The sequence below is a fragment of the Lycorma delicatula genome, chromosome 7 (genome assembly GCF_047948215.1).
Source record: "Lycorma delicatula isolate Av1 chromosome 7, ASM4794821v1, whole genome shotgun sequence".
Classification (NCBI taxonomy): Eukaryota; Metazoa; Arthropoda; class Insecta; order Hemiptera; family Fulgoridae; genus Lycorma; species Lycorma delicatula.
Genome location: NC_134461.1, coordinates 11,441,159 through 11,453,682, shown reverse-complemented (window position 1 = coordinate 11,453,682; position 12,524 = coordinate 11,441,159). Strand labels below are relative to the sequence as shown.

Below are 12,524 nucleotides of genomic sequence, written 5' to 3'. Positions count from 1 at the left end.
CAGAAAGAGCAATATTCAAGTACAAGTAATCTGTGCTATGTAATTTGTGTGTGACTGGAGGTAGCTTGAAAAGTAACAGACTAGGCTAAAGAATTCAAATATTTGGTATTACTAGTGCTAGAAGAAAATGAAAGAACAGTATATAGAAGGAAAATCAGACATTCTGTAAAAGGGTTGGTTTCATTGAAGAAGGAAGCGACTTTAAAAGAATACTTGAGTATATGCTTTGTATGCACCAGTAAAATAGGAAAAGAATCAGCATTTTATAGATTAAAAAATACCTGAAAAAAAAGATTAAATATATATAAAACTATTAATAATTTCAATAAAATAGAAAAATAAATGAAACATAGACATTAATATATTAAATTCAAGAAAACATAAAAAAAATTACATTAATATTTAAGTAAAAAAATGTATGCAAATAAAGTACCTCATAGACAACAACATAGTTTTCTTTGATAATAGATTCAGTACATTCACTAAAATAATCATCAAATGTATCAACAACTCTATGAAGAAATTCAATTACAAACAGTGGTGGAACTGAAAAAAGAGAAGAAAAATATGCAATCGAACTGAAAATTATTTAGCAGTTTCAACTAAAATTCTCAAAAATATAAATTACATGATTATTTATTACAAAAATAAAATTGAATAATGCAACCCAAACCCACCGGGTTGGTCTAGTGGTTAACGCGTCTTCCCAAATCAGCTGATTTGGAAGCCGAGAGTTCCAGCGTTCAAGTCCTAGTAAAGCCAGTTATTTTTACATGGATTTGAATGCTAGATCGTGGATACCGGTGTTCTTTGGTGGTTGGGTTTCAATTAACCACACATCTCAGGATTGGTCGAACTGAGAATGTACAAGACTACACTTCATTTACACTCATACATAATATCATCCTCATTCATCCTCTGAAGTATTATCTAAACGGTAGTTACCGGAGGCTAAACAGGAAAAAGAAAGAATAATGCAAGCCAAGAATTTTTCTTAGAGTAGCAGTAAGAAGGAAATGTGAAGTACACATTACACACATTCAAGAAATCCTATGATCAAAATTTTCTGAAGGAACTGCCTGAAAGTTTCTATGAGTTATTATTACCTCATTACAAAAATTAATACAGATTTATATACAATAATAACTGATTTAGTACTTAAACTGTAAATAAACATTCTTTTATGTAAATATTATGAAAAAAAGGCTAACACTTTTTTAATTATATTGCTGAATTTTTATTCAACATTTCATAGACTGCTTACAAAACCAAATACAGAGTAAATCCTACATTAATAAACATCATAAATAAGTTTTTTTTCTAAATTATGATAAATGGTATATAAATGTTAAAGGCATTAGGCAATTCGTCTGATTCAATACTCATCACTTAATAGCAATCTTCACAAATCACATACATCTTGTGCTAGGTATACGATCCCAAGTAAGAAGTGAAGAACTTCACTTCCGCCTTATTAACTGAACCAAATATCGAGCTGCACATCAATGTATCAAATTCATTGAAATGTAATTGATATTCAGCTATACAAGTGACAACTTCACTCTATTCAGTCATGGACTGGCTGTATAATATACAATACTACTCTTAGAGAAAGCATCTCCGACTGATGACATGCACCTCAGGCACTTTACACGTATCACAATCACAAAGTAGGATCGAGACAGACAGCGTAAAGGAACAAATTAATATAATTTAATAGGTTGTATACAGTATTTTAACTTGGTAAGCAGTAAAGCAACATAAACATACGGGAAAGATAAATTAATGAGAATAAGCAGAAGGCTGTAAAAAAAGGACGGATAATTTATTAATAAACCAAGGAGTAAAAATGAAATCCAAAAACATTTAATATACTGAACATACAAAAGCTTACCTTCCGTCATACAAACAGCAACAAAAAACATACAGCAACGATGTATGCTAATTAAGTAATGATGGGGTGTTGCTATAACTGGAGGCATATCTTCAGAACCGGCAACTTTTCTCTGTTCATCAAAAAAATAATCACATACTGAACGAGAAACAACACTCTTCCAATGTTTTTCCATAAATACATCTCTGTTAAGAACAAAAAGAAAGAATTATGATAAATATATATATATTTAAAATGCGGATGCGTTTACACATTTATTTGCCATAAAATCTTGAGCTGTTCATTTTAATCCTCTTTGCAGATAAAACAACTCTATCTGAATATAATTGTTTACAAGGAAATGAAAATTCTGCAATGTCACTTAAAAAAAATTATTCATCGGGTGGATTGTAATCATCTAACTTTAAATAAGTATTGTGTTTTTCAAGTAGATGTAACACTGCTAATCATGTGTACATGCAATTCCCATTAACAATAATGATGTTGCCTGTAACTAAAATTACTGGGCCTTTTATTAGATAAGTTTTCATGGGTTGTTCAAATTGATTTTGTATGAGACAAAATTCAACAGCATTGTTTTGTTCTGAAGTGCCTTAATAAAATGCTAAGCTTGTCTTCAACAATAAATACATATTGTGCCTAATTACACTCCCATCTAAAATATGTCATCTCTTGGGGGTTAACCTCAAAAAGTCAGATCATGTTTTTAATATATAAAAATCTGATGTGGAGAACGCATGACTTCCTTGAATGCCTATTAAATTACATTTACACATTTTTTTTAAAAAGAAAAGTACATAACATTTTATTTCATTAAAACCTTCTGATTTTTCAGTCTTTTTTTTATGTTATTATTGAATTATTATTCATTGTAAAAATTTCTTTGTAATGAGAGGTTAATAATTAATTATTAATAAATCAATATATTTAAATTAAAAAAAGTTGTCTGATTCAAATTGATGTGCCTTCTAAGATCCAAATATTTCATTAATTAAAATTTTATTTTGCTATAACTCCAGAACCAATGAAAATAAGTACCACTTATAATATATCATTGAAATGCTGTCAATGAGAGCTTATTGCTGCAGTAAAGAAAAAGTCCAAAATCCAAATTTTTCTGGATTTTGGGCCTCTTATGGTTCAGTTGATTGCAATCTAAAGAGGAGGTGCACAACTAGATGTTACAACAGTCCTAAATCCAAAATTTCAACATACTACGGCTAATCAGTTTCAAGTTATGTGAGATAAATATATGTATATACATGCATACAGATGTCATGCCAAAACTGGTCAAAATGAATTCAGGAATGGTCAAAACAGATATTTCCGTTGAAATCTGGAAATCTAAATTTTTCATGATCACAATACTTCCTTTACTTCATAAAAGGAAGTAAAAAATGGGCTTATCAGATCAATATCTCAAAATAATACATATAAGTATACACATATGAGTTTAAACTGTATATATTTAGAAATTTCAACATGTTAACTTATCCGTGTGTTTATATTTACAAATGCACAATCTTTGCTAAAAAGAATGATCACTCATTCTTAAAAAAAAAATAACAATATCTACCCCCACCAAATCAGACAACAGAACTGTTTTCATATAACTCAACACAATACTTTAGCTTATAAGGAAGGCTTGTTACGCTTCTATTGACATTTTTAATAAATTACCAAACCGTTTGAAAAATATTCCCACCAATTTATTTTAAATACAACTAAATCTCTTTTTTTTACAGAAACAGTATTACTTTGTCAATGAATTTTTAGATAGCACTAATAAGAAAAGGAGTAAAAAAAACCAGACGTTTCTGTATTCCATTCTACGTATACATAAATATGTGCTCAAAATAGTTTTCAATACTGTCAATTGAATTATTTTGTAGTAGTTTTTTATGTTTAATGTTTTAATTACCTTTAAATTATTTCACGTGCTTATATTTAAATAATTATAATAATTGCATCTATTTATTACCTTGTATTTTGATTTTATATTTATAATTTTTCTTATAAAGAGGTGATCTGAATAAAATTATTATGTACTGATCAGAATAACATTTATTTATTTTATTTCATTCATTCAGTATAGTTACTCATTATTTTTTTCTAAAAATTTAACAATCAGCTGTGATATCAGCAGACTACCAATGATCAATATAAAGATTAATCCACTTACATTTGAAAATGACAAACAGAAACACTATTAAATTACTGATGGATTATGTTCTTATTCTCACTCAAAATGCTTTGCTCAACAAATCCCATTATTATTAATCTACAGATATAATATTAAAACTTTCTAATAATACCAACTTAACAAACACTATTTTACTGTATATTTATATGGTGGCTATATTTATTTTTCTAACAACTGCTAATGCCCGATTGTATCAGGAGATAAACAACATATATATAAAGTGCATTCACTGCTAGTCTGAACCAGATGTAAACAGTGAAGAGGTACATACACTCTAAAGTTAACAAAAATATTTTACATAGCAACAACAAGGTTAGTAAAAAAATCACTTAATCTCATGTAGATTAATTTTATGTAACTCACTATCATTTATTCACTCTTTTTTCAGATATTCTAAGATTTTATCCCTTTTAACGTAGAACTTATAATACTCACCTCTGAAAATATAAATAACTTAAAAAAATAACTTGCTAATAGCAAAATCATAATTCCCTAACAGACTGGTAACCGTTTATTTATTTATGGGTTTTCAAATATCATTGCAATGATAATGCACTACATTAATAACTAAACTTTACCAACAATATTTAAAACAGCATTAAAAATGATAAGTAAAATATTGCACAAACATATTCATAAAATAAATTACAAATGAAATAATTATAGCTTCTATAAGAACAGTATTTCATAAGTGTTCAGATAAGAAACATTTTTCATCAATCACAAATGGACTTAAAACAATAAACTAACATTTGTAATTTTTTTCTACAAACCATAAACAAATGATTATCTAATTTTTTAATGTGAATCGCATTCCTACAGTTAACAATTACAATATATTTTTAAACATTTATCAATTATTAAATAAATTCATTTATGAAAACACTTAAATAAAATCATAAATAAATAGAAGAGTTCATTTTAAGCAATTTTAGGCGAGTTCTATAGATCACTGATCACTTAGCAAATAATTTCTTACTTATATCCAATATGAAAGTATAATAATATAAGGTTGCTAACAACTTTGTCAACAAAGTATTTTTTTTTCTTTTTTAATGCAACTAAACTGTATTAAACATCACCTGTGTTCTGCTATTTGGCAGGTAATTCTGTCTGCCCACTTATCGTTTCCATCCTCCTCCAGATCCATATTTCAAAAGCTTCTAATTTTTTGTCACCTTTCTTGCATAAAGTTCATGTCTTCACTCCATTTAATATTATAATCTACACAAAACGTTTGGAAAGTCTTTTCCTCAGATGTTTATAAAGTTTACTACACAACAAGTTTCTCTTTCTACTGAAAGCTTCTTTTGCCATTACAATTCTAGTTTCTATTTTCTTTGTGTATCTCATATCACTACAATGCTCCTAAGATGTTTACAGAACTCAACCTGCTCAATTTTTTCTCCTTCTAGGTTAACCGACATTCTTTTCTTATCCTTGCCAATCATTATACATATAATTCTCTTACTACTGATTTTCATACCAAAGTCCTTACACACTCTAAGTTCTCCAGCATTCGTGTCATGTTATTTTCTGCTAACAATACCATGTTGTCAGCAAATCTGGTGCATTCCATCCTCTTCTCACCAAACCACATCCTCTATTTCCTATGATCTCCTCAAGGTAAATGTTAAACAGGGTAGGTGAAAGACAGCACTGTCTCTTCCGATCAACCTTCCTCCCTTAAGTCATTTATTACTTGAACCTTCACTTTCAAGGTACAAACTACTTATTAGTCTGCTTTTGTGCCAAAACCTTTATTTTTTAGAATGGTCGTTAATTTATCCCACTGTATTCGTTCAAAAGCCTTTTCAGGACCTACAAAAACTATATATACATCTCTTCCTTTCTCAATGTACCTTTCACCAATAGTTTTCAGTAATACAATTTCATCTCATGTACCCCTTCCCATCTGAAAGTTCTTCAGCAAATGATATGGAAAATCTGCTAGTTATCATAACCCTAGAAGTACTTTAGCTGCATGGATTTAAAGTTCTGAACTCCTTACACTTGACTGCATTACTTGTCTTCTTAATTGGTATCATCACAGTTGATAAAAAAATCTCTTGGAAATTTACCTTTTTCAAAAGTCTCATTACATAAATAAACAAGTTTCTTCTTTGTTTACTTCCAAAATTTTGTAGAATTTCTATCGCTAATTCATTAAGCCCATGGCTTCTTCGTTCATTTCTTAAAAAGCTTTTCCACTGCCACCTCCTGAATATATCCTCTTTTTTTTGACACACACTCGCTTCTTCCTCTAAACTAACTTCATCTGGTTGGTTTTCTAGTCATACAACCATTCTATTTATTCTTTCCATCTTCTGCGAAGTTCTCAAGAATCCCGGGCTATTCTATCTTTATTATTTTCAATTTCCTTCATAATGCACTTCCTTTTCTTTGAAAACAAAATCTGCTTCGCCTCTATATACACCATATCAAATTCTCCTTCTCTCTCCAAATATTCTATTGCATCATACTCATTCTCATCAAACCCTCTCTTTGTCTTCTCAACTTCCCTCCTAACTCATTATTTAATCTCTTACACCTTTTTCTCTCTTTATCACTGGTGTACATTTTTTCATTTCCTTCTTTCTTCCATCTTCTGTACCATGGCTTCAGTAACCCACTCTTTCTTTGTTCTATTATTTTTCTTAAACCCTACATCTCTACAGCAGCCCTTTTCATACTGTCTTTCATCCTGATCCATGTTTCATCTTTGTCTTCTCAACTTCCCTCCTAACTCATTATTTAATCTCTTACACCTTTTTCTCTCTTTATCACTGGTGTTCATTTTTTAATTTCCTTCTTTCTTCCATCTTCTGTACCATGGCTTCAGTAACCCACTCTTTCTTTGTTCTATTATTTTTCTTAAACCCTACATCTCTACAGCAGCCCTTTTCAGGCTCTCTTTCATCCTGATCCATGTTTCATCTATGTCCTCAGTACAACTTTCTCTCGGCCAATAATTCATATTCATGAATATTTCTTCTAATTTTTAGCTTGCGACTCCTCCTTGAGATCTTCTGTATTAAAACTTTGTGGCTCTCATAACTTTTTTCACTTCCATGAGTACTTCTGCCACAATCAGGTTATGGTCCTGAAGCTTTGGGATACACTTTTGTATTTTCAAGACAATTTCTGTACCTATTATGTATTAATATTTAATCAATCCAATACTTCTTTAGGTCCAAGCATACCTTCTTCTTTAGTGATTCTCAAAGAAGATATTACAAACTATCAAAGAGTTTTCTTTACAAAAGTTTACTATTCAATCGCTTCTCTCATTCACTCATCACAGTAAAACAAATATTCCTCTTTTCCTTTTCCATGACTTCTTCTAATATATTATATTAGAAGAATATATTATATTACTTCTTCTAATATATTATATTAGAAGAAGTTATATTAGTGTTGGCTTGTTCACATTTAAACTTGAATCAACATTTTTTTGTATCCTTTATTTTCACAGTTATGATTCTACTGTTTATATAAAACAAACCTTAATTATTTTATTCATCAAAGTTTTCCTAACTACAAATACAACTCCCAGACTTCTAGTCTTTTCCTCTTCAGAATAATAATATTCTCCTCTTTTGAACTCTCCACTAACCCCTATCTTACCAATTTAAACAAAAAAAAATGAAACTATTTTCCTTCATCTCTTGTTTTACATTTTCCTCTTTCCCTGCCTGTAAAAGGGTGAGAACAGTTATTCCAATTCGATTCTCTTAGCTTCCTTTCTCAATGTTTCCATTATCTTTTTCATCTTTTCATTACTACCATGCTTTAATGAAATCTCCTCCCATAGATCCAACTGAGGGGATATTTTACCTCAGGAATAATTTTCATGAAATGCCATTACCATGTTTCTTCAAGTGAATCCTGAGGGATCTTCAATCTGGATGTAACCCATTGTCTTCCAGTCTCAAGCTGGACCATCCATTGATTCATCCACCTTTAGGGATGATTTCTCAAGGGCAAGAAACTGCACTGACCCTCTATCTGCTCCTCGCCCGTTGGCACTTGATAAAGTAATTAAATAAAGTCACTCAGAATGTATTAAATACAACAATATTTTTTTTTTATAAACTTGAAAAGCTACGTTCAAAATTAAAATATTCAATGTCAACACTATTCTTTTAGCAATTTATAACACAAGCTCAAGGCTCACACGTGACAGCCTTCAAACACCTTTAAAATCGTTTGAAGTTTTTAATTGTTAGCTTTCATTTCAGAGGCTGAGATCCTCTACTTGTATTTATTTGAGTAAACAACTGCCAAAAAAAAAACAAATTAAATATTAACTATAGATGTAATAGATTACAGTGGGTGGAAGAAACATTTTTCACTGTCCATAAGAGGCACAGACCTACTTCATTAATTTCACAATAAACAGTGACATTTCATCCAATTACTATTTAATTATGACAAAAGTTGTGAATATTTTCATTTCTATATATTAATGGCTAATAGAAAAAATATGAGAGCTGGTCAACTAGTATTTAATTTCATTTTAAAAAGATCCTTCTAAATCAAATTTACAAATCAATTTAATTGTTCTAAAACTCATTTCACTGCGAATCAAACAATATAACTTTTTTTAATAAACTTGAAGGGGTTTTCAGCAGCTAAAATATTCATAAAAAGCATAAATACTGCTACATGCTATTTCTATAAATAAAGTAGTTCTATTTACATAAACTTGCAACTGACATTTAAATTATAACGTGATTCAGGATTTACCATTAATTATAACTGTAATTATCATACTCTACAGAATTATCAGATCATACTACTCATTAATAGTTAACATTTTATGAAACTTTCGACCACACAGACGAAAATTGGCAGTAAATTAGTTCGTTTATTTAGATGAAAACAATAACTTATATAAATTTACTTCAACAAAAAACATATCAGTTAAGTGATAAAATGATAGATATGTCGGAAGGTGTTAATGAATTTATTATCAAAAATAAATAAATATTGAAATTTAATTATTTTTATAAGTTGGGAATTTATCTATTTATTTTATAACAGATAATCTTTCTTACATCTGTTTGTAAATCTATCGTAGTTAACAGAAAAAAATTTAACAAACTACATTTACTAATCTAGAATTCTGTTGCATTCTTGAGTGATCTAAAAAAACTATCTACTGCAACTGGTACTCAACAAAAGAAAAAATCAAAAGCCGAAAGTAATTTAAACAAAATCTAGTTTCTTGGATAATGGACTTTAATATCGGTTAAAGTAATTTAATAGATAATACAAGAATTAGATAATAGAAACAAGCAATTTAACATAACTCACCCCGATGAATTTATAATGAATAAACTATGAATCATGATGAAAACGATAACTTATATAAATTTCCTTCAAGAAAAATCATGCACTACTTCCTTTGTAAGGCAATGAAATCGCAATAAAGAATATAATATGAAATACTTCAAACTTTCATTACGTACATGACTCAATATTACAAGCAACCCTAGCACGACATTTCGTGCAAGCACAACCCAAAAAACGTAATCAAAAGAACATATGTAAAAATTCATAATTATGTATACCAACAACGATTATCAACAAAAATTATTAAAAAAAATGTATTACACCGTTAACTAATAGAAAGGTAGATGATATGTTAGAAAGTGTTAATGAATTTAATATCAAAAGCAAATAATTGAAATTTAATTATTTTTATAAGTTGGGGTTTATCTGATTATTTATCTAATTTTATTTGAATGAAAACGAATCGGATACGTTATCTCAACCAGGACATTACTTCCACAATAAGTTTAAATCTAGTTAATATGTATATTTAAAATGATAATTTTTATTCATTAATAGTGAGTAAAGTTGGAAATTTGTTTAAATCCCCTCTTCCTAACTTCAGAATTAAAAAAACGGCATACAAAACAGAATGGATATTGAAAAAAATCACGTTTGCTGTCTGTTTTTTTACCTTCTGTTTTAATTTAAGATTTTCATCTCGTTATGATCAGTTTAAATTGCCATTCAAGGGGTTGGTAGAAACTATATCACATTCACTAAAACGTTTATAGGTTATGTTTATATCAGTGAGATCGTAGTGAAAAACTGTTTAATAGATATATTAATCATTTATCGTGAGAGTTGACCAGCTGCTTGCTAATATGACTGAAGATAGTGTTTCTAACGATAATCTTATATCTGTTGGTAAATATATCATAATTAATAGAAAAAAATTTAGCAAACTACATCTACTAACCGAAAATTCTGTTATTTTCTTGGGTAAGGATAAAGTTAATTTAAGTGGTACAATTGGTTATCCTTTTTGGTCAACATTTAAAATGGTACCAACAAATGCTAAACTTGAATTTAAGTTAACTCGTTGCAGTAATTGCGAAATTAATGAATGTAACGAATTTCTAAAAAGTAAGTCTAGTGGAATAGATAATCGTAACATCTGGGACGACGGTAACTCACAGCTGTTATCGACAGAAAAAATCATTGAATTAAGGGATAGTGGTTTATCCTCGAATGAGATTGTAGGATGCCTGGTGGAAAATAGTAAAACATTTCATACCAAAACAGAATATTCACAAGAAAAATATTTAAAGAAAAAAGGTACAAAATATTTTGAGTACTTAACAATTAAGAAACCTAGCATACGCATATTATCTGAATTATTTTATTTGAAAGAGCCTACAAAAATATTAGGACTTAGAACTGACAGTCTATCACAAATTATGACTGCTGTTAATTTACAGCCAGATGGTAAATACATACTGTATGAAAATGGATCACAAGGCTTAGTTGCTGCAACTATTTTAAATTATTTATCTGGGAATGGTAAATTAATTTACATAACTTCAGGAAAACATCCTCAGAAGCATGCAATTCTTGCTATGAACTCTAGTCATAAACTTGATCAGATGAAATGTATTCAATTAACTACATTAATTGAGAAATCAGACTGTACTGATTCAAATGATGAAAATATGTTCAAAGAAGTGGTTAATAGTAAGGAAGAAAATTCAAAAGAAATAAATTTTATTAAAACTGACAATTTTGAAGTAGCAAGTTTAAATGGTGAAAAAGAATCTGGAGAAATCACTCAGATACCGTCAGAAGAAAACTATAAAATTGAGGGTAACTGTAAAAATACTTTTTCTGATAAAAGTGATATTATTGGTAATAAAAATAATAAACGAAAGAATGATTTATGCAATGATGAAGAGTGTAGTCCAGCAAAGAAACCTCGTTGGGAATTAGATGCAGAAGAAGCTATGAACATGTTAAATTTGAAAAATAATGATGGTTTAATAATTGTTTGTAAAGAGTATCCATCAAATGTGTTATTAAAACTACTATCATTTATTGAACCATCAAGACCTTTTGTTGTGTTTTGTTTGTATCGTGAACCTCTTTCACAATTATATGTAGAATTAAAATTAAGACATGATCTTATTAATTTAAGACTTACAGAAACTTGGTTAAGAACTTATCAAGTTTTGCCTAATAGAACTCACCCTGATGTTTTAATGAGTGGGAACAGCGGATATTTATTAACTGGTACTGTTGTAAATAATTTATAATTAAATATAAAATGTGAACTAAATAACAATATTGTTTTTTTAATATATATGTGTATACCCTTATGCTGCTAGAGGATCATAATATCAGTTTATTTTAATGTCACATATTCCTCACATCAGTTACAATTCCAGCTTGTTTCATTGGAGAATTTAACAGAACAAATCATATCCAAAATATACAGCAAAACCTTCTCTAATGAATATAAATTTCTTTCAATATTATATACCACTGTTTCAAACAATTATTTAAAAAACTTTATTTAACTCCACCACATACAGTTCATGTAAAAGATAAGAATACTAATAATTTTTACTCCATCATCAGCAGACCAATTTTTATAAATTACACATAATTATGAATTAATATAATTCTTTTTTTAAAACTTAAGTATGTATTTGCTGGTGTCATATTTAAAACTTATATTCATCTTGGTAAGATAATAAATAGCAGTTATCAAATTATAAATTATGTCAGGTCTACCAATTAAAACATATTAGCATATTAAATTTGTTTATTAATAACTATGTATTTATTTTTATACTTAATTTTATTTTTTAATAAGTGTTCAGTTACATTTGAAAATTTAATATTTCCTTTTATTTGTAATTATTATAGTGCTCCGAAAACCTTTTTATGAATGACCTGGTGGTTTTTCATATATATATATATATATATATATATATATATATATATATAAAATCACAATATTTACACTTTACTTTCTAGGTTTCATGTAGTTGATGTTTATTACAGCTTGTTATTTTGTAAAATATATTTTATTGGTTTACCAGGTATGTATGCAATTTTATGTATTATGAAATGGAGATTTTTGACATTGTA

The 12,524-nt window shown here is 28.6% G+C and overlaps 2 protein-coding genes across 4 annotated transcripts in view; one reads left to right on the top strand and one right to left on the bottom strand.

The window, feature by feature from the left end:
* Positions 1 to 9,634, bottom strand: part of cm (AP-3 complex subunit carmine) — a 40,237-nt gene extending 30,603 nt beyond the window's left edge. For 2 of the 3 annotated variants that reach the window (XM_075370851.1, XM_075370850.1), the window contains exons 1-3: positions 9,417 to 9,634; positions 1,895 to 2,079; positions 434 to 546 (exon numbers count right to left, since the gene is read on the bottom strand). In XM_075370851.1, coding sequence (XP_075226966.1) covers positions 434 to 546; positions 1,895 to 2,079; positions 9,417 to 9,451 — 333 coding nt within the window. In that variant the 5' untranslated portion in view covers positions 9,452 to 9,634. The remainder of the gene's footprint in view (positions 1 to 433; positions 547 to 1,894; positions 2,080 to 9,416) is intronic. The other variant, XM_075370852.1, reaches the window with a different exon arrangement.
* Positions 9,635 to 10,018: 384 nt separating this feature from the next.
* Trmt6 (tRNA methyltransferase 6 non-catalytic subunit) lies at positions 10,019 to 12,143 on the top strand. Its single transcript, XM_075371063.1, has one exon. It carries the CDS (start codon positions 10,259 to 10,261, stop codon positions 11,681 to 11,683), a length of 1,425 nt encoding a protein of 474 aa, XP_075227178.1. The 5' UTR covers positions 10,019 to 10,258; the 3' UTR covers positions 11,684 to 12,143.
* Positions 12,144 to 12,524: the final 381 nt, after the last annotated feature.

Coding starts and splice junctions, on each gene's coding strand:
- Trmt6 (XM_075371063.1), top strand. CDS start 10,259: ATGACTGAAGATAGTGTTTCTAACGATAATCTTATATCTGTTGGTAAA.